The sequence below is a fragment of the Cyprinodon tularosa genome, unplaced genomic scaffold (genome assembly GCF_016077235.1).
Source record: "Cyprinodon tularosa strain WSP-4 unplaced genomic scaffold, ASM1607723v1 ctg66, whole genome shotgun sequence".
NCBI lineage: Eukaryota > Metazoa > Chordata > Actinopteri > Cyprinodontiformes > Cyprinodontidae > Cyprinodon > Cyprinodon tularosa.
In genome coordinates, this window is record NW_024039407.1 from 2960017 (window position 1) to 2983484 (window position 23468).

General features: G+C 39.8%; 1 protein-coding gene across 1 annotated transcript in view; it reads right to left on the minus strand.

The window, feature by feature from the left end:
- The window catches only part of LOC119799431 (nucleolar protein 4-like), a 120636-nt gene that overhangs the window by 86020 nt on the left and 11148 nt on the right, over positions 1-23468 (minus strand). Inside the window, exons 2-4 of the mRNA XM_038309323.1 lie at positions 9813-9965; positions 8396-8507; positions 4096-4205 (exon numbers count right to left, since the gene is read on the minus strand). Of these exons, the coding sequence (XP_038165251.1) occupies positions 4096-4205; positions 8396-8507; positions 9813-9965 (375 nt within the window). The remainder of the gene's footprint in view (positions 1-4095; positions 4206-8395; positions 8508-9812; positions 9966-23468) is intronic.

A 23468-nucleotide genomic window follows, 5' to 3' on the forward strand; every position in this document is an offset into this window, starting at 1 on the left:
GGGGATGCTGCAGCACCCCCACTCCCCACGGCCATCATACTTCCAAACATAAGCCTATTCTGGGTTTTATGTCAAACTTTTGTGACGTCCTCTGCTGGTCAGAGGAGGGAATGCAAAGGCTCAGTTTGCTTATGCATTAGGCCGGCTCTGCTGAAATGGCCATAATCACTACTTCCATTTCTACCTCGTTCCAAAACCTAAACAGATTCCTGGTTACTAAATGTCAAACAGTAAGTTTTCCATTCAAACACTTTGTTATTTTTGCTTTCGAATTTTGTTAAAGAGCCTCATTATGTAACACAAAGCCTTTCTAGAGTGTAAAATTCTAAGCTGCATCTCTACTTCAGAATTATCTTTAACTGCTGACATTTGGTTAAAAACATCAGTGTAAACCTGCAGGATACAGGCACAGTGCTTCGGATAGTATAGCTCAGAGGACGGTAGAATAAGAAAACAGCTGCATGTTTTATTTATCATACATGGTAAACATCCGATGCATGACTGCAGATCAATACTGTTTCTCTGACAGCAGCTGCTCAGACCGCAGCCGAAGGTTCAGCTCTGGTGTTCAAGGGAATTTGCACCTTCAAAGAGCAACAAACATCTCATATGATTTATTAGTTGATGCAGCTGCTGGCAAACAGTCTGTTTTCTGATCAAAACTAGATTCATAAAAATGATGTCATGTACGTGTGGTAATGTGTGTTTACTGATGACGGTTGAATGAAAGGGAAAGACGAAGTGTAAGAATTGTCCTACAACTGTGTTTTTGACATATTTTCTGTTTGCATTTATCTGTGTGTCTAAGACACGAAGACATATCGGCATTCCAGAGTAAATTGGCACTTCGGTGTTCATCTTTCTCCTCGACTAATTAACTCGACGCTCAGAGGCCTCGCTTAATTGGAAAGAGCTCAACCCTCGCTTCCCCCGAATGATATCAACGCACGAACATGCCCACACCCACACCCACAAAGGGAGCAGCAGCGACAGCGAGTGTGTCGCGCTGATAGCCGCAGCAGAACCAGTAGCGGAAGAAACTACACAGAACCCAGCAATTACAGCCTCCATCCTCCTCAACACCAAGTCCAGATTCAGCCCCTGGTTTTACCTGCCTACTGTAACACATCAGCCAGAAGGTGACAAAACACACGTCTCTTTTTGAATGTGTGGCTTTCAATTCACTTAAAACATCATATGGAGGGCAGGATGTGTTTAATCCCTCGCTGAGCCTCTGTCCAGTTTAATAATCAGAGCTGAAGGAGGAGGAATGAGCTGCTCCGGTTCTCTCTCCGGAGACAGAGGTCAGAGCAGCAATAAGAGGAAAAGCAAACAGCTCAGGAAGACAAAAGATACAGTAGTGGTTCCACATTTAGATCCTCTCATCACGGGCATGAATGCATTGTTGTTCCTAGACTTTATTGACCTATTAAAAAGCTTTATTTTACCACAGTTTGATGGTTAAATAATGCTTTTTTTTTATCAAAAAACAGGTGTGAAAGTTCATGTTTTTTGTAGATTCTTTAATTGCCTGAGGGTCAGACTTATAAATAAAGACTTAAATATACGCAAACATGACCTACATTTTTAGACTAAGTGGTCAAAACCTGAAAGAAATGCCTTCTAGCCGGAATTGATGGTCATGGCAAATCAGGAAGTTCCCTCTGTCAGTGTAAAAACTGGGGTTCCACCATTATGAAGAAACCATGAAATATCAATATCCTCTAATAATTTTGCTGTTGTGGAGCAGGAACACCAGAGTAACTGACAACCCCTCCTTTAAAACTAGTGTTGCACCGATACCGATACCAGTATCGGGCGGGGCCCCGATACTGCCCTAAAATGGTGGTATCGGTATCGGCGAGTACCAACAAATAGGGCACCGATATCATTTTGAGAGCCAATAGTTTATTCAACTATTGTAATCCAATCCTGGTAGGCAATAAAAAGTTCTACTGGAGTCCCTTTGTATTAGATTTTTTTCCTGCTTCACAAATGTAGGCAGCAGCTTGACAAAGCCATGATGGCAATTATTTTACATTATTATGGAATCGGTATCGGCCGATACTGCACAGCCAGGTATCGGGTATCGGTATTGGGGCCAAAAAATGGCATCGGCGCATAGGGATGGGAATCGAAAACCGGTTCCTGTTCAGAACCGGTTCCGTATTTTTCGATTCCATGGCATCGTTTGGCAGCTCGCTGAATGATTCTTTTTTCGATTCCCGCAGCACCAGAGCCGAGAGCGCCGGCTCTGGGGAGCACGACTTACGTCACGTTTTTTACGTAAGTTACGCAACTTACGCAAGTTACGCAAGTTGGAAGAACTATTCGAGGAGGAAGACAACGTGCTGCGGTCACTTTGTGAATCAAAGCCCCGTCTTTCCTTAGCCCAGAGGGTAGATCAGGAAATCCAGCTCTATAAAAGCTTGCCCTCCATCCCCTGCAGGGATAGCGCCACACTGTGGTGGTGGAACAAGCAAGATACGCTGCCCTTGCTATCTGGACTGGCTCTGTGTGCAGGCTTCCTCCACCCCATCTGAGAGGGTGTTCTCCACGGCTGGAGACACCATAAGCGCTGAAAGATCCCGTATCCTTCCAGAAAAAGCAGATATGCTCATCTTTCTGCAAAAGAACTGTTAATTTTCCCTACTACTGTTTTATAATTAGTATTTTTTGTTATTTAAAATAGGTTATTATCCCATCATTTGTTATTAGACATTGTTGGTTATTAAGTTTGTTCTTGTATTCATTTTTCATTTAAACACAGATGTTACTCCAGTTTCACATTTCCTGTGGACATCTTGATCTTTTTGAGTTTGTAAGATTGTGCAATAGTTAAGTAAACAAAGTTGATTCTGATAATCAAACTGTTTGTTCTCCTTTTTCCCCCAAATTGGAATCGAAAAAAGAATCGATTAAGAATCGAATCGTTTCATAGAATCGAAAAGGGAATCGGAATCGTGAAAATCTTTTCAATTCCCAACCCTATTGGCGCAACACTATTTAAAACCAACAGCCTCTCCTGCAACAAACCAATCAACCAAAGGCTTTATGGTCAGGAGAGAGAAAGGCATAAAAGAAGCTTGGAGGAGCTAACGTGATTCTTAAGAACGCTGTACCTACCTTTAAGCACGGTGTTGGCAGCATTATGCTGTTTTGCAGCTTGTATAATAAGCAAAATTTGCCACAGATCAACACCTACGTGGTTGAGACTCAAGCAAACCCCAGAGGTCTGACAGAACCAAACCTACATCTTGCCTGGGTTTGGACTTGATAAAGCGGGCGAACATTCAGCCTTCCAAAAGCTGACAATCCAGCCCAGATTACCAAATTTACCAAATAAAATAGCCAAAAATGGTTCCCGGTTATACACAACAATGTTTTATAGCTGTCACTTACTCTGTTGATAGCTAGAAAAGAAGCATGGTCATGGTGCAGCATGCATGGACTGCTCTGTGAAATGGCTCTGATCGGTTTTATGTTTTCTGTTCTCCTTGCTACAGCCGGCTCTGAATTCATGCAGCCTGCACTGGAAAAATGCAGAATTCTCAGACTCCATGTAAGAAAATAGACTGAAAACATTGATCTGCGTTTCCATATTTCTCCTTTAAATCCTGCAGTCTGAAGTGAAAATGAACAAATTGGCATCACTGTTTCAGTCTCTTTAGAAGGACGTTTTAATTTTTGTAGAATTAGTTGTTAAACTATTTTCTCATGTGACTCATATCCTGTAAACTTGGTGTTTAAAGTAAAATAATAAAACATGCATTACGAATAGGATTAAAGCACCAATTTTTCTTCTTGGTGGTTTAAAGAGAGGAGTGAGAGTTTTTTTTTTCTCCTACCAGGGCATCAGCGATTCTCCTGGTTTCTTCCCACTCATCTGTCACAAACAGTCCCTGAGTTTACTGTCGAAACGCTGCTGGTTCAGAAGCTCACACTAAATCTAGGATCTACGCTGACCCGCTCTTAGGGCAGCTCAGGTTGACTCAGTGTACACAGAAACAGCAGAACACACATAAACTTGAAGTTGGCTCATGAGCAAAGCTGCTGAACCACACATCATTAAGAGAACCAGAAACCGGGCGGTACCTTGTTGTTGTTGTTCATAAAATGCAGCTTCATCTGTTTCATGTAGGTGGTGGTGAGAGGCACATTGAGGTCTATCACCTCTGAAACCAGAGAAGCGGGTCTGTTGTTTTCTGGTGAGAAAAACAGGAGAAACTCATATTCAGTAACAGTAGGCCACAAAACAGTTAATAAAGAAGAAACATGTTTGGATAAAACAGAATAAAATTAACAGGACATGCCCCTTTAGCAGTGGTAGAAGGTTAAAACTCTGCAAAAATCAGAATATGTAGCAAAACATGAAGGATCTCTGTGCATCTAACTTCACTTGGAAATGTAGGCATGACCATTGACATTAAAACAACTACTGATGATTAACACAGATATCACTCAACCCATAAATGTCTTAAATAAAATCCTTAAATATATGGAGGTGTAAGATGCATGATTCCCGGAATTTACGTCATTAACTTAGAAAAAAAAAAGATATCTCTGCCTGACTTCTTGTGTAAAAATCAATCCGGTTGTTTGAGAATTTTAGGCTCAGAAACTTGTTTTTTAATTTTCTACCTAAAAAAATATTCTGTCCCCCCCCACACGAGGAATGCTTTCTATAATGGGCTATATACACAGCTCCACTACCTCCTAAACTTAAGGTGGCTCTTTTGTTTCCTGTCATTTTGGATAAACTGATTATTAGTTCACCCAGTAATAAAAGTCAGGAAACAGAAGAGCTGCCTTAAGTTTAGGAAGTACTGAGGTTGTTCTTAGAGCCAATTGACTGAAGTGCACAACCCGATGGGCCAGAATTTAACATATAAAAGTGTAGGATGGCCAAGTCAGAGTCTGTACTTTAACTAGGCCATATTATTATTGTCCCTTATATGTATCAACAACAAAGTGAAAGGCAAGGCAACTCATTGAGATTCATGTCAAATCTGACTGGGATGCTGTGGAAGGCCTTTAACAGGCAGAATGTAGTGGAAATACTGCAGGGTTTGGCCAAAGTTCTGCAACATTGCTTTAAAATATGTATCGATGATTAATTCTTTCAAACGAAAAAAATTTGTTCTCAAATGTGGTTTTTTGGATGGACAGTTCTGGTTGGATAACAGCTTTCTATGTATTAATTAAGGTTTTGTTTCCAGGCTCTTCCAGACAATGTAGGAATCAAGTGATCTCAGGGAAAATTAAGTAAATATTTTGTATACCTTATAATATAACTCAGTATTTTGCCTCAAATACCTTCAGCCTCTTTCAGCCTTTTTATATACCAAAAGTTGAGCAGAGCTATCCTTAAAGAAAATCTAAGATGACCTTTGATTAAAACTGTAACATGAGAAAAACAACATGAAAAATCATTTTACAATAATATGCTAAAATAGATAATTCCTTCCTTACATGCCTTTATGATGCTCCTTATTTCTTGCTTCTATCTTTTACAAACGTTTTCAATTTGTCTAAGAAGTTTGAGGGGCCGAGTCACCTACTATGACTTTAGAAATGTATTTTTCTGCTCTATAGTTTTTGTTTTTTATTGGGGTTTTTTTGTCCCAGTTTTTAGTAAACAAAGCTCTTTTCATATATTTATCATCACAACCTCCTGTGACTGGAGATACGTTGTGCACAGTGGGTAAAAAAGGAACGGAACCGAGCGCGCAGCAACGTTCAGCAAAGGTGCAAAAAAGTAAAAGTGGAAGTCCAACATCAAGTGTGAAAAATACAAAAGATTATTAGATGCCAAACGTGATAATACAAGTGTAGCGCTCTGAATACAACACCAATGGTTTTCACTGAAGTAGGAGCTGCAGAAGCAGTCAGATTTCTCTGCCAAGTTGATGGATGTGTGAGTACACTACCTTACTAACACTAATACTAGCACTGCTATTCTAAAGTTTATACTTTATGAAATACATATTATATTTTACATTGTTTGTTTCCACTTCAATAACATAAGCTGCTGGAAAATGGCATGCAACAATGTTAACGTCTGCTGATCACGCCTGGTGCAAAAAGTATTTTTAAAGTTAAAAAAGGACAAAGTAAACACTAAAAGTATAAATGCGATAAAGGCGATTTTTTTTTCATAGTATTTGACTAGGCCCCTTTAAAGGCTTTTAAATATTTAATATTTTTAGTTTTACTTTTTCCCTTCTTGGGTATGAGAGGTGGTGCCGCATCTGAGCGGCACAGGATATTCATTGGGGTAAGGGGGTGGGAATAAATACATTGGAAATATGAAGCTAAGACAGACAGAAAAACAGGTTGTGGGGGGTCATCTAAGGATGCTTAAGTGATTTGAATTGTAGTCTGTGCCTTTATTTTGCATTCTGATATAAACAAAGCGATTATGGTTTTATTATGAATGTAAAGGTTTTTGATTCTAGCTCCGTTTCCCGTCCAGGAAGGAATGTTGTCCTCCTCAGGGATTCTCTAGCTGCTTAACACGACTGGACATACAAATATTCTCATTTTTGTGTGTCGTCCTTTACCAGATGGAGCTTCCGCAACATGTTTGTCTGAAAGTAGACACTAGAGGACCCTGCAGAGCTGCTGCTGAGACCCAAACAGGAGGACATGGTCTGAATTACTCCGTAACATTTGCTGCATGTTTGCATTAAGTCACGTTTATTCCAGAACCTGTCATTATTCTTCACTGTGGTCAATTTAAGCTGAATTTTTTAAGGTTTATGATTGATGACAGGGAAATTAATAAAGTGGGACATTGTCCCCTCACGTGGACAGGCACACTCCGCCTTTCACAGCCTGCCGCCAGTATCAATTAAACAGGACCCCGGTCCACCCTGATTAATTGCATTTAATAATTCACAGCTGAACTTTAGAGAAAGACCCTCTGCACAGTGATAAAGGGGGGGAGGATGGGTGAATGGGTAGATGTGTGTGTGGGTGTGTAAGTGGGAGCCCCCACAGTGTTTGAAGGTAATTAGCTGCTCCCTTAGTCTGAGTGGCACACAATGTTTCTGTGTGTGTGTGTGTTTTATCATTTCAGGTATAAACTCATTCCAATTAATCAGGCGTTTAACAGTCTTGGGAAAGCTTGAGCTGCCCACACAAAACAAAAAAACAACAAAATTAACTTTGAACTTTTAAGCAAACAGTGATAAATTATTGTATTCACCAAATATGTAATCCAGTTGCCTCTACATTCCTCCAAAGTCTGATTTAATGTCAGCTCCTCTGTCCTTTTATCCCCTAAACCTTACGACAGCGCCGCTTCCAACCCTCTGGAAAATGAGCTTGTTTTCTGGGCCATTTTCATTGTTAAAAGCCATTAATTAGGCTAATTGAGGAGAGAGACGGGACACTCCAATGACTCCTTTATCTAATGAGGGATGAGGATGCACTGGGGGGGATGGGATGGAGAGAGGGTACAGGGAAGGGTAGACATAATGACAAGAGGGAGGAAGCGGGACGAAGGAATTGCAGGAAAATGTAATGGCACTGGAAGCCTTGAAGCTTTTTTTTGGGGTGGGGTGGGGGGTTGCTGAGAGAGGAGTACACAAAGAGCAGCTGGAAGACAGATTCAGGGATAGAGGAGACTGGGAGGGACAGATGTCAAAAAGAGGGAACACAACCAGAGATGGATAAGCTGGAGGGGTAAGGCAGGATGGGTGCAGAGAGGGAGCGGAGGGCAGGGAAACCGAGAAAAAAAAACACTGAAAACTGAGGGTAACAAAGCTGCATGATAGAGAATATTAAACAAGAATGCATATAAAAACAGCATCCCCACTTAGCAACTCAGGTGAGCCTTAAGGACGGGCCATTAAAACAGCAGAAGAGCAAAAAAGTCACAAATGTTTTCTATTAAACATTTTCTCATAAATCCTAAGAACTGTATGATGTATGCAGAAACACTGGAAACCAGGCTGGAATACAAATAAAACCCGTCTCCTTCCAAAACCAAGTTCAGATATTCAGAATGTCTTTTGATTTCAAGATGAATATCTGATATATATCAGCCTACTTCATGTCGTCAGACAGGGGAGAAGGTGTAATCATTGCTGGGTGGCGATAGTGGAATAATGCTGAGATAATCACAATTAATTCAGGATTTACTTATGGCCACATTGTTTCAGATACGTTTTTCCATCCTCGTGGAATTTAGTCATTATTGTCATATATGAAAATAAGCCTCTAAGTATTATATATAAAATATAGAATATGATTTCCTATCAAATGCTGCATCTATTAATCCTTTGATGTTTCAGTGTTGGACACGACAAATATCTAAAAACTACAGTAATGTCTTTGCAGCTCTATATGCTCCATCTGGGGGGGATTTTCTACTTTGTCGAGGTCGTACCTTTGAAGTCCTGTCCTGCGGGACTGATGTGCATCCGCTTCTGACACTCCCCACAGCTCATCAGGAAACGTGTCACCGCCTCCCGCGGCAGAAAAGCGTACGTCTCAGCTATCTGAGGAATCACAGGTAAAAGGAAGACAGAAGTTTCATTTGGACAATCTAATCTTTTTTTTTGTTTTTTGTTTTTTTATGAAAATATTCTAGAGACATCTGGTTTTAAACAAAGAACATTTAAAAATATATCTATGTATTTCTTCCAGGACTTTTGGTAAATTTGAAGAGATTTGCAACTAAATAAATGAAAAAAATAATCAATATGAAAAATTAGGTACTGTTGACATCACAGCTTTATTCTTTTTATACTCAGTATGTTTACAATAATGAAAATAATGTTAATTCCTCCCTCAGGAGTTTGTAGTCCCTGAGGAGGCTGCACATACACAGTTTAACCAGAAGAGAGCAGTATAAGCAACTATCTAACAGAGTGGCTGACAACAGACTGTTTATGTTTAGTTTAGGATAAATATGCAAACTGATTAGATGCATTCTTAGTAACCTGTTGGGCTTATGATTTAATTTATTGCTAACTGGGAATTTTATTAGATTTGAAACGGATCAAAACTATAAATATACATATTTTTTTATGTAAAAACATTTTTAATAATTTTTTATCTAGGCACAATCTTCCAGTGGTAAACTGATAAATTAATGTTTATTATCAATCAGTAGGACGTTTAATTAACTATAGGAAATTTGCAGCAGCCTTCTACTGTATTTTCTGGCTCTTACTCCACAGTGTAAGTCCATATTTGGTGTTTTCCCTGACAAAGAGTTTCTGAGATGTTTGTCATCTTTCTTTCAAACATCTCCCGTCTCTGTGCATGCAGAACACCGGGTGCTGAGCAAGCTCTGCACTGGTGGCATTAAGGTTCTGCACCTTCTTTGGTGCATAGGATTTGTTGGATGACATGACGCCTGCATCTGAACAGGTGAAATCTGATGTTCACTTTCACAGGTGTACATCAGATTTTTTGAACAAATCGGGTTCCACAGTTGTACCCTTCTCATCAGCAGTTTCTAACATTCAATGCTGTTTTTATAAGAAATGGAAATGGTTAAAACCATTTGTTTAGAGGGAACCATTAGTAACACAAGATTAAAATTTCTGCTGGACTGATTCACAGTTTGACCTCTGATAGATATGTACAAGCGAGCTGATCATTTTGCATTGAATTCCTCTCATTCTTATCTGCTTAAACTTTTGCTTCACAGCAGAATCTTAAGGCATGACTACATGTTGCATCTGATGGAGATGTTTTTTGTTTTGTTTTTTTATTAACACAGCCATTCAAAGGAAACAGAAAGAAACATCAAATATGAAATAGACAAAACCTCCCACAGAGGTAAAACCACTCACAGCTTTGTAGGTTTTCTTCTGACCAGCGTGTTTTGGTGTTTTTCCAGGGTCAGTGCCGAGCTCAACGTGCATGGCATATATAATATCGAAAAAATCCTCCACCACTGCCACCCGTTTCAGGGACGAGTCTCCCCCCGACACGCCGTCCACACACTAGAACAAAAAAGGAAGGAGACTTTAAAACTTTAATCATATCTAGAACCAGCTGCATTACACCATATATTGTAATACAAGAGATATCAGCCTGATTATAACACATACCAGCATAAATAAAAAAATAATGACAATAAACAGGTGTGTAAGGCATAATCTGAGAAAACATGGAAATTATTTTATGACATGACTTCAATAAATTCAGTAAGACAGAGAATAAGAGAGAGCAACACTATGAACAGATAACGGGAAGGCTGAAGAAAGTACAAAACATTAGCTCCTTTTAAACTCTATTTTATGAAACAAGTGAATACAAAATACTTCTGTTTCAGTTGCTCCAGCTGAGCTAAACATGCAACTCAAGACAAAGTTAAAGCTAAATGCTTTTTTTTTTCATCATACAAATAAAGCGGGGGGGTCAAATCTCTGTCGGCAGGTTAAAGCTTCACTAATACCAGAGATCAGAATAAACAACATTCATATCAGTGCGTCTCCATCCGAAGCCCATCTAAATGTAAACCTTTCACACAGGATGTGTACAAACTTTCTAGAACGTGTTCTGTCTGACAGATCATTGCCTCAAACAAAGCAGAGAGGTATCAGCAGACATTAGAAAGCTGAAATCTATCTACAGAGCTGAGCTGTCGTTAGTTTAAAGAAAACCTTAACAACATAAAGAAATTGGAACTAAACCCCCCCAAAAGACAAAAATCATCCTTAGTAACTTAAAATATAACCTAACATCTGCACAAGGCGTTTTTCACGTTAAAACAGATGTTTTGATAAAATGAAAAAATCTTCCAAAGAAAAAAGGAGAAAGTAAAAAGAGTTAAATCATTGCTTTCTTTTATCATTGGTAACATTATTTCAATAAAAATAGAAATAGTGACAACTTTAATTCATCCATCTGTCTGTCCCTGTCCATCCATCATCCTAAGAGAATCTGACTCCCATCCTGGCTTTCACTCTCTGGAGGACATTTCTAGATGTAGCCAATAACATCCCCTCTGTTGCAAAACACAGAGATTGTATCCTAAAACCGAATATCAAATGGAGCCAAAGGAGATAATTTTTTGCTGCTGATCATGACAACTCCTGGCTGCATTCCCATGCAAATTAGGGAAACACTGTGATTCCCCTGTGGGCAGCTGCACAGGGTTTAGAGGCAGAAGGTTTTCCCTCTAGGACCATTAGGTCAGAAAACTGATCTGAGATGGAGGGGCGAATGGATGGATAGAGGTAAAGAAGTAGTCGAGGTAAAAGTCATATTTTAACCATTATGGGATCTAACTGGCAAACATAAAAGTATGCATGTTCATAGCCTGACAGATGATGGGAGTTAAAGGTCATGTGGCATCCTCCTGTTGTGTTTCTGTAGAGAGTGAACTGGGTCAAACATCCAGCAGAGAACAAGCAGGGAGCCTGTCTACCCGTGACAGAAACAAGCTCCTAAGTAGATGCATGCGAGTGTGTGTAAATGAAACCAGCTCATTGCTCACCTTCATGATGTAAAGCATCTCACGCAAACTCAATGAACTAAAGTTCAATCAACACATCTCTCAGTCGCTTCAAGATGAAGGTAACGGGGCAGCCGCCTGCAGCCTAATTAGGGTCCAACCCTTAAATTCCTCCAACTTGTACAAACATATTTACCTCAGAGCGGAACACACTATTTTTTAGTATGCTCTAGAAAAAGGACAATTGCAGATAAAGCTTACAGAGTTAATTGGAAGTAATTGTCATGTAGGTTTGTAGTTTTGTGACCAACACGCAGAATCACAAAGAGAACCGGTGAGTTTGAACCTTTTACAAAATACAATAATGTGGAAGCGGAGACCTGCAGTAAATCAGTTTAACTTTCTGGTTGGTCTGAGGGGAGAAAGCAGACTGATCAGGAAGGAGTTGGTTAATGAAAACTGTTGACTGATTTATTAGCTTAATTGAGAGATAAAGTGGAGGTAGCAGGGATCTGTAGGGGTTTGATTTAGCAGGCTTTGCAGACTGTACCTCCAAAGTCCTGAAGAATATGAGTGAGATCCGACAATGTTGGTACTTGAAGACACATTGTGCTAGAAAGTAGGCAGGCAGGGGTTTAGGTCTCTGGCAGGAAAATCATCAGGGGTAATCATCCGGCAAAGCGAGATGATTTCTTTGCCTCCTTATATAGGAGGACTAGGTAAGACAGGCCTGATCAGAGAGACTTGAAAGACAGGATGAATCTTTAAATGATATTGACACTTGAGGCGAACCGCAGATCAACTGAGCACTGCCTGGATTTTAAATGGACTGATGAATCTGGGATAGAGTTTGTGTTGTGAGTCCTGTGGAGAAAAAATTATCTTTCAAACAGCCAGATGTAAATTTATCTCCACCGACCAGTTCAGGACAGGAAAAGTCAGCTTCCAAGGCAGAATGAGGTTCGACAAAGAGGGATGAGGTGGCAGGCTATGGAGAAGTTGTCAATTATAGTGAGGATGGTGGTGAAACCCATAGATGGTTATAGTCCAGTAATGAAGTCCAAGCCAATATGAAACCATTGATGTTTAGGGATATGCAGTCATTTAAGAAGACCACTGAGAGGCTGGTGACTAACTTTGTTGCTGGCACACACTGGACAGGCTAGACCATAACTTTTAACATCCTTATATATTGTAGGCCACCAGCAATTTTGTTTAAGGAGTGTGAGAGTTCAGTTGATTCCAAGTTGGAAGGAGATTTGTGCCACATGGGCCCAATGAATGGAGGTGGTACCTAATAAAGTTCAGTTGAAGTTCAGTGCCAGGGTCCAGTTCGGACCACTGAGCCTCCAAGACTTGATTCTTTATTTCCGACGATAAGGCCCCCCACAATGTAGGAAGGTTAAATGAAGGTTGGTCACTGGAGTATTGCCTTGACCGTAGGGGTGAGCATGGCTGTCAATATGTTTCCCGATACTTGGGTCACAATATGATAATATCAAGATATTGCAATATAACTGTATAATGCAATATTTTTCTAAGCTATCAAAATTTATTCTATGGTTAAAAAAACGGCTAGCAACTTGTTTGTGTACTTTTCCCTACTCTCTGTCCCCGGCTTGGACAAATTAAACAAACTACTGGACGTTGGAGGATCTCCAGAAACTAACTCATTATCACAGTCATATGGGCGGTGAGGGAGGCAGGAGAGACAGAGACTTGGACTTACTGAGAACCAGATGAAGGTCAAGATACTGGGGTAAGAACCAGGGAGAGATATACTGCTGTTTCCTGTTCTTGAGAATTTAAGACTGGAGACACGGCTAATTGTATATAGTTTGACGGACAGTGGGTACTCCATAACTCCACTCTATTGTGTTTCCAGTTAACGAGAGTATTATCAACGGTGAGCGAAGATCACCCTAAAACAATGAAAGATTGGGGTGAATAGAAAACAAAAAATTACTTCAACATGATTGCCTCAAACCAAAAGTTAAACTGGTTCAGTTTGGTGAGCGACTACATGCAGACGACTTCCATCTGGAGCCAAGACATGAAGTTGTTCAGGTAGGTGTACAACAGGAAGAAGTAATTTTTCCGCCAAATTGTTATCTATAAGGCTTTGTTCACAACCAAAATTAATTAAAAGCAAAAGAGGGAAATGGTTGATTCAGTAGGAAAGAGCAGGGTAATGTCATGCGGAAGGGTCTGGTCTTCCAACTGCCCACTGGTCCTTTCCTTACCAGGGGGCCCTTCCTTTTAGCTGCTTTGGGCAGGAAGAAATGAAGTGGCCACATCCACTGCAACACAGGCAGTCCAGTTTTCATCAGACTTTGTCGTTCCTCAGATGACAACCAGGTACGGCCAATCGCCATTGCTTCCTCTCGATTAGGCACCCCCAAAGTCGGTCCTCGAGGGGCGCTGTCCTGCAGGTTTTAGAGGTTTCCGTGCTTTAGCACAGCTGAGTCCTATGATTGCAGTTCAGCAAAACCCTGTTAAACAGCAATCAATGAGAAACAGCTGTGCAGAAGCAGGGAAAAATTTAAGACCTGGGGGATTGACAGAAAACTTGTGAACATAGTAACAGGATTTCACAACACCATCCAGCTTCCCACACATAAGGCTCAGGTGTGCGGCAGATGGCAAAATTAAGATGAGAAGTTGCGGGAGGAGTTCCTACGGGAACTTCAGTTGCACCGGCTATAGAGGGGGTAGACCCTGGGGGAACATTTCTGTTAAGCAGCTCCTGGAACATCTCAGTGAACTGCTCCATCCGCTGATCTATACGACTTTACTAAATAGTGCATTAATTGATTGTGGTGATGAAGTGATTCACATCACAAGGACCCGAGGGAGTTTCCGCTGGGTCAGACTGGCCAGATGATTCTTTGATATTGTTCTGTAGTTATTTTGACCTACATGCAGAACCACAAGGAGAACCAGTGAGTTTTACCATTTTATTTAGAAAGCAACGCAAATCTGAAAGAGAAGAACTGCAGGAATTCAGTTGACCCATCAGAGTGGTATGAGGCGAGAAAGCAGACTTATCAGGAAAGAGTTGGTTGATGACAGCTGATGACTGATTATTTTGCTTACTGGAGAGGTGAGGGGTAGCATAGATCTGTAGGGGTTTGATTCTACAGCTTTGGCAAACTGAACCCCAGAGGTTCAGGAGAATGTGAGTGAGATCTAATAAATGTGGTGCAGGGAAGCAGGTGATGAAGACTGAGAACTGCTGCACCCAAGCCTGCAGTAGTCATATTGAAATGTTCTCAGGTGTACAGCAACACGGGTCGGCCCAGCCACCAGCAAAGATCCTCTCTGTGACCGGAAGCTCAATCACACCAGAGACCCCAACAGTAATAGTGACACTGTGGATCTGCTAACAGCCAGGGCTCTGAATTCAGTCTGATAGAGAATCTATGGAGGTAGCAAAAGATAAGGGTAATGGGAAGTAATCTTTCTCATCTCAAAGAATAAACAAAATACCAGTAAAAAGAGGCCAAAGGTCAGCAGCTATAAGGTGAGTTATTTTGCAGTAAGACTAATACAGATCTTTTCTTTGAATATTATCACACATACCTCAAACAGAATCCAATTATTCTCCTGATTTGTATTTAAAGAGTGATAAGACTAGCACTTGCCTTTTCCACCTCCCTGCCAAGTAGGGTACCATACTGTTAGCCTTGGGCCTGACACACACACAAAACACACAGAAAGATGGAAGGATGAAGCATGAAAGCTGAGGGCATGTTTGTCCTTCACTGTCTGTTCACCACCTCTGATACCAGCACTTAATATGATGCTAAACCAAAGCACATGGCTGTTTATCCTTCACTTCAGGAGACCTTACTATAGTGGGGATGTAGCCGCCTTGTAGCTCACATCTAATCAGCTTCTGATCATGAGAATCTCATGATGACAGCTTTGGGGACAAAAAGGAATAACTATACAGAGATTAAATAGATTCAGAACATTAAAAGAAAGCAAAATGACAGAATCTACTCTGAATTTACAAACAGGAACAATGAAGGAAGCAAAAACGGCAGACAGCACAGGGCTCCGTCTGCTTTTCCCCTCTGCAGTTGTGGAGCAAATCACAGTCTGGGACTGTAGCACATGTGACAGCAGCCACACACCCACCGAGTCATCCATGTGGTGTGTTTGTAGGTGTGTGTGAGAGACTGTCACAGGGACATCTTAAAGGAGGGCAGACAAGCTTGCACAACAACAACAGCTGTACACACACATATATACACACTGTAACACCCCCAGACTTTTTACAAGGCCTGCAGAGAGGTCAAAGTCAGACAGCAACAACCATCTGCAGAGATGCACTGAGTGAATGTTAAACCCTGAATAACTTGTGCATATCATGTGTTTGTGTGCAAATATGTTGGGGGGTTATCAAGAGAGAAAGAAAAGGTGGTAGGAAGGCAGAGTACCCAGGGAGAGCCCTCACCTGCACAGGGAGAACCCAATCAGACCCCAGGCTGTTATTTAAATGCAGGACTTCCTGCTATGTGGTGCAGGCAGCTTCACTCTGCAGGCCTCCGTCATTCCTCATGATGGTATTTATCATGGTATAAAGGATATGAGCACTGTTTCCAGCAACTTATCAAACACCGACAGAGGCACATTTCCGGTCTTTCGGTTCCTTTAAACGTTTTGTTATGAAAGCAGTCGATCTTTTCTTCATCCTCACTGATTGTTTTCGCCTCACCCTCCACCTTTTTGCTCCAACCTGGAGCGCTTCCCCTCCCCCCATCCACAAATTACTGTCTGTCACTCTTTCATTTCCCATCATGTTGTGGGCTCTGACCCACTATTCCTGTCCTCGCACCGTTTCCAAACCAGCCTGTTGCTAGGATACATGCTGTGAAAGCTAAATGCCCCCCCTTCCACATCCCTGCTCTATCATTACCACTGCCCTTCGTCCTCCACACCTACCCCTCCTCATGCAGAAGACTGTCGCACAGACATGTCCTCCAGGATGAGGGCAGTGCTTCAACACGACTGCAGCAAACAGGAGCCAAAACACGGATACACACAGAACACCTCAGTGTGACACATTTCCATGGTGTCTTCACGTGTCAGTCTGGTCCTTCTTTACAGTTCACTACTGAAGGATGAAGATCACATCATGACATCATTACCACCTGTGGAGTTGCTTACGTATATATTTGATATTAGGCGCTTCACTTTCTTTAGATCTGGTTCTGAGAACACAGAGAAAGCAGATATCTTAAGTCTTTTGGGGTCTATCAGACAAAGACCATTTAGTGCATTTTAAAGCAAAAGCACATGGGAGCAGGTGCAGGGCTTAAAGAAACGGTGTTATATAATCTTTTTTCTTCGTGTTTACTTTAGTTTACTCATTGCTTCCACCTGTAGACCAATCTCTACCTTTTATACACACAGTACAAAATTGGCTTGGACAAAAAAGACTAAATATAGATATTTTTACTATTTATTTTAATTGTTTTACCCTCAAATTATAACCAGTTATTATTCTTCCTCTCCAGCCAGGAGCACCAAGAGGTTTATGGAAGAAGCAGGGAGGCCAAATGTGACTTTCATAGCATCATCTTCTCAAAATCACTGTGCAAATTTCTAACTCATTTAAAGAACAGCTCTTATTTCTAATGTCAAAGAAATACCTAAATTGAATTAGGGCTGAAATGATAAATTTTAAATAAGCAAAATAATCATGAACCAATTTGGTAACCGAAAACCAATTGTTACAATAAAGATAAAAACACACCATTTTCTGAGAGAAAACCTATTTACAACTGTAATTAAGTAAAAGCTCTACATATATACATATAGAATATATTCCATTTGTTTCCATTAAAGATAAAATTTTCATTTTTATATTTATAGTTATATTTATATGAAAATGTATTTTTTTACCCTTTGCAGTTTCTTCAAAATGTGCAATAAAGTTTTTTTTTTATTTCAAATATTTGTTTAGAAATATTGAACATATTTCTTCTTAGCCTAATAAATAAACATAAAAATACTCAACAGAGTAATCAATTACTTAAACAATCGAACTGAACTAAATTAAATTTAAAATGAAGCACACATCTTTTTAAAATGTTCTCTAAAATCACCACAGGTGTCACCGTCTGAGTCCAGTTGGTTGGTTTTAGTCCAACATGTTTTAGAGTCGCGATACGTTCATCCTCCCTGGAGGTTTACTGTGGTCGGCTAGTCTGGCTAATCATCCCGTTTTCATGCTGGTGTTAATAAGCCTGCTTTCCTTTTGGGTGCAAAAGAGAAATGAAGAGAGGGAGGAGAAGGTCAGCAGAGGAGGAGTAGGCAGGAGGAATGCAGATAATTGCAGCCTTGCAGTCTAATTAAGACTCGTGTTAATTTTCCTTTTACCTTCAACGCAGCCAAAGGGTCTGTTGTCCATGGCAACAGGAAAACACGTGGAGGGGGGAGGAGAGTAGTGTGTGTGGTTTGATAAAATGCATCTTAGCTTAAAGTCAAGGTAAGGGACTCAGGATCAGTTTATGGATTGGTTCTTTATCATCGATCCTCCAATTTTATTTTCTTATAAATATTCACCACTGCCTTCAAAGACCACACAGAAATGTCCCTTTTTAAACTGATAACTTTTGGAGGTAAGAAGCTATTTATTTATGCAGCGGCTTCCATAGACTTCAAGAAGGTCATTTGCAGAGCTTTTAAGTAGGGATGCACGATATAATCGGCCCCCTATTGGAATCGGCCTGTATCGGCTTTAAAACTGAATATCGGACATCGGCCACCCCACCGATATTTAACCCGATATTTGATCAGCTTCTGAGTTTTTAAAGTCTAAAAAAAAAACAAAAAAAAAACTACTTCTTCTTCCTCAGAAAACGTCTTTTTTACAGACTTAAAAACTTCTAAAGACGAGGGAAAAAATATTGATACATTAAAATATCACAATATCTTCATATGCTGATATATTGCCATTTAAAAACACCATATCAATCTCTTTTACTAATTAAATATTGCTATATGTCATCGTTATGCTACGAAATCCCCCGAAAATTCAAAACATTTTGCCATATTTTTATATGTTGATATATTGACGCGGTATCGATCTATTTTACTAACAAAATCTCACAAGAATTTGAAAAATATCACGAGAGTTTCTAACAGAACGATGAAATTTCACGAGATTTTGAAAATAAAATAGATTGATACCGCGTTTTTAAAAATCTATTTGAAAATATATTTGAGTATATTATTTTTCAAAGTGTCAGAAATGGATAACAAAACTGCTATTTTCAATGACTACTTATTTTTGTCCAGCTTTAACATCAGTATCGATATCGGTTATCGGCTACATGAGTTTTAAAATATCGGCATATAGGATATCGGCCAAAATCCCAATATCGTGGATCCCTACTTTTAAGTAATCATAAAAGTACCAATTGGTAATACCTTGTGAGGTAAACTGCTATGTTTACACACAGATGGGACATTTGGACCGGCCAAGGGGGCATTGATGAGGAGGAAGTTGGAGGAGGAAGAGAACTAGGATTTAGTGAAATGGATGTGTGTGTTTCCCTGCAGTAACCTGGTGACCCGTCCAGGTTGTGCCTCACCTTTTGTTTCACCTCACGGACATTGATGGGTTTCACAAAATCTAATCTTCAAAATAAAAAAAAATGTTTAACCTAAGATCAAATGTGAAAATCTGAGTCCAAATTTGCTGCTTGGGAATATAAAATCTGGCTGTTGCCGATTAATGCATTTAATAAGCAAATAGATTTCTTCTTCTGGACAGATTAGACCAAACTACAGATATTTTGTCAAAATGCACAAAAAAAAAGACTGAATTTGAGGATATCTGTAAAAACACATCATGACAGATGATCTGGGTCGGTGGCCTTATTGTCATAAAGGGGGCCTCTGTATAACAAAGGATTTTAAAGTCAAATGTGACGCCATCTGTCAGACAGGTGCAGCTCGGTTAAAAAGGCTCATAAACAACACCATCATCCAAAACACTTTGGATTATCCAAAACAGGAAGACTTATTGTCTCACCTGATCGATGTGCTGGAACCAAACAGAGCTCTGCAGATACCTGTTCCAAGAACTTCAATTAACTAAAGCAACACTAGATATCTGAGCGCTCCAAAATCCCCAAACAAAGATGGAGAGACTCATGAAGTCAGACAGAGAGCCACCACTGAAGGCCATGTCCCCCAAGCAGATTCTACAAACTCTTGGATCTGAAGGTGAAGGCTCATACAAGGCGACTAGATGGTTTTCAGCTTTGAGTTTGATTGAGGTTAGAGTTGAATAACCTGATAAAAAGTGAACCGTTTCCAATTATGGCCTGATATTTACAACGTAAGACATAAGGGGTCCTGGACTTAAGTTTTAACATAACAATATAAGAACAGAATCTTTCTCCAGCATCAAAAACATCTAAATTGAACAGAGTGAGATGAGGGAGATTATTCTCTTTCTCACTATAGTAGCTTTGTGTCCTTCATTGTAGCAAATATGATGACTCATAAACAATTTATCCCATGTCTCATTGCACAACATCGTTACAGATAAACTAAATGACTTACATTCATATTTAAAATGACATTTCAAAGCTTTTCTCATTAATTCAAAGCATTGTTTACCCCAACTTTGATTCAGGCTAAAGAAGCATAACCAGGAACCTGAAGACAGATTATTGGTTCCTCATCTGAACTAATATAGGCACATCCTTCACTGCTTTGTTTTTAAAGTTCTGACCCAGTTTGCTGAAGGTCAATCCTCATGTCCTTTTCTCAAAAAGGGTATTTAGATTATATATATATATCTAAATAAAATCATATTTCTGATGACGTAGTATAAAACATACTTTTGTATTTTGGTTTTGGTTTTAAAACAAGCTTTAAGTGTTAAAATAGTAGCTTCTGTTTCAATAGTATCTTCTGTTTCAATAGTAGCTTCTGTTTCATTCAGTTCTATTTTTTTTCTTATTATCATCAAACTGGGATTCCTTTTTTGGTTATTTGTGCAACATAATTTATTGTTAGACATCATGGCATAAATATTGGATGTGATTTTATATCTATAACTTCTAAGACAAAGTTTGGATTTTCTGAATTTATTCTAAAAAAAAAAAAAAAAAAAGGAGAATGATAAGAGATGTCCTCCCTGAAAACACAAGCTTTGGATCAAATGTACATAACTGATAGTAAATGGCAGGTATTCTCACTAGATAACATTACATAATAACTAACCATAAAAAGATGTTAATAAGCTCAATATGATAGATTCTCCAGCTGAACAAAGACACTATAGTTAACACGACTAACATAAAGAACAGCTGCCTGGACACAGAGGTCTAGCAGTGTCACATGAACACACACAGACACACTCTCCATCAGCTCTATCCGTTTCTGTTTGAACTGTTGTGGGAAACAAACGGGGGGTTCAAATCCTTCAAATCTGTCGCTAAGATTCATACAACGCACTGCGAGTTGGACCATACATGGAGGAAGGGTTCCTACACCTAGTCTGAAACTGTTTATTTAATCTGCAGGACCGGACACTTAAAATCTTGAGATAATCATAATGTGAAATTATAATATTCAACAGATATTTACTGTCAAGAGAAAACAAAGATGAAAGTCAACCCAGTCAGACTGTGTTTAGGAACTTTCCTAAACAGATTTTTTTGGATCACACATTGTCACATTATTCAGTTAAGTCACTGTATCTAAAGACTTCAATACAAAGGGCCTGATCTTAAAATAGTCCAAACAACTGTACGTGCAAAATCATTTTTCTTGTGCAATAAGTGGTCGTGTTGCGGGCGGTCTACAGAGACCGCTAGTGCAAATGATAAGAAATGTAAACAGGTTTGTTCCACCCTATTGAAATGAGCAGATCGCATGTTCTACTGGCAGTGTTTATAAAATGGATGAGGTACTAAGCTATGTAGCACAAAGATAATGATAAAATAATTATTTATAAATTAATACTGATGATAAAAGTAAATGCCATTTATAGTGCACTTCACATTAAGTAAACTGTCTCAAAGTATCTCAAAGTACAATAAGCAAATAACTGTCTGTAAATGTCCATGTTTACAAATAAGTTAGCAGGTTTAAAGATGCACAAACCTTTTAAAAATCAAGCTCACAATGTCTAACATCAAGAACTTTCCCCTAAATGGTGAAAGGAAAGTGGTCATTTTACTGGTTTCTTAGAAAAACAGCACTACTACAGCTCTATCTTTTTTTTTCCACCTACCAACGAATGCATTTAGAAATTTTTGTAATTTCACCTGGTTTAGCCCTTTGAGGAGCTCCGTACTTCAATCACTGTGCCTCCCGTTGGGCAGGTAGAACCCGAAGAATTGGGAGAATTTGATTCCAACACTGAGATCACTAAAGTTGTCAACGTTTCTCCAAGCCGATCTAAATCTTGGTTGATCGAAAGTTCAATATCTCTGTTTACAAATGGATCTGATTGTGAGGTGTGTTTACATATATCAACCTTTCGATCAGGTTAGACCATTTGAACAAGCACAGAACTGTTTAGTTTTCCTGGAATGCTTTAGTACTAGAAGAAGAAGCTGCCTGTTTGTATGTCTGCTCAGCCTCAGCTTTAGCTACTCTTTGTGCCTGCCCCGCACATTTCTTTTTCATTGGTTCTTCAGACCTGTCTTCTACTATGGACCTTCGTCGCCTCATACTTTTGTTTTCGGTTGTCATTTTAGTTATACGACTCAGAAGTACCTCATGCTAATGCTCCTTTGCTACAGGGATAGAGGGCAGGCATGTTCATCTGCACATTAAATTTAGAGTCACATCCTCCACCAAGGACCAGGAGCCCCTGAATGAAGATTAGTAAAGAGAAAAACTTCAGTCTGATGTTGCACACATGCAAAGAGGAGAGGATTCTACTCTAAAGACCTGAGCGGGTGTGTATATGGATAACAATCGAAATGCAACCAGAAAAAAAATTATCTCAATCGGAATAAAATTTCTTTCTGATTGGACCAAGTCGGATTAGCGTCTACAGCTTGACATGTTTACATTACCCATCTTGCTGGGCACGTCCCACAGGCAGAAGACTCTGGGGACGACACGCTAGAATGACTTTGAATCATTCCTGAATTGGGATTCCCGTAAAGCCTTTAAAAGTGAGCAGGGGGATGCTACTCAAGAGATGGATGTCTGGAACTCACTCTTGGACCTCTTTGATAAAGGACGGACATTAGATGGATAAACACACCAATGATTGACAGATGACACAGAAGCTTAAGTTGGTTTTTACAAGCCATGCTGGAGCTATAAAATCTGAATGTAGTAAACCCCATTAGTCACCGCTAGAGATTTTTCCTTTCTCCCTCATCAACACTTCAAACATCACCTGTGATTTCCTTTGACAGCCTAAAAGGTATACTTGGTATTTAAACTCACAGCTTGTAGAGGTCTCCCAGCAACCAGCATACCTGGGAGCACTTTGGAGGAGTGTGCACTTCTCTCCAGCAGGAAGCCCATTCAGTTCCCCTAACTTCCATGTGCATAGTGTTATATTTATCATAAAGAGTGGATGGTCTGGTGCAGCTGCAATGGGGATCCTTTTAGAGAGAGCAAGGGAAGCCATCAGCGATGCCTGTAACAGCATTGCAGAAAAGGTTGGGAGTTTTCTAAAGTCTTTTTCAGGCAATTGTGGCCTTTATTGTTGTTATTCCTAATAGTAGCCATAGAAAAGGGGAGTAGAGAGAGGGGGAAGACATGCTGTAAATGTCACAAGGCCAGAACTCAAACCTGCAACGGCTGCTTCAAGGACCAAAGACTCAATATGTGGTACGTGCACTTAACTCCTGCCCGACCATCGTATTTTTAGAAAATATTCACTCTTAACAGGTTGGCGAGGATGTAAGGAAGTTGTATTTATCATGTATAAGCCACACAGACGTGTGTCATCAGCACAGGATAAATACGCTTAATCCAGAAATACCATATCCAACCACCATATATTCATTATTATACATTATCACTTCTTTATGAATGTTCATTT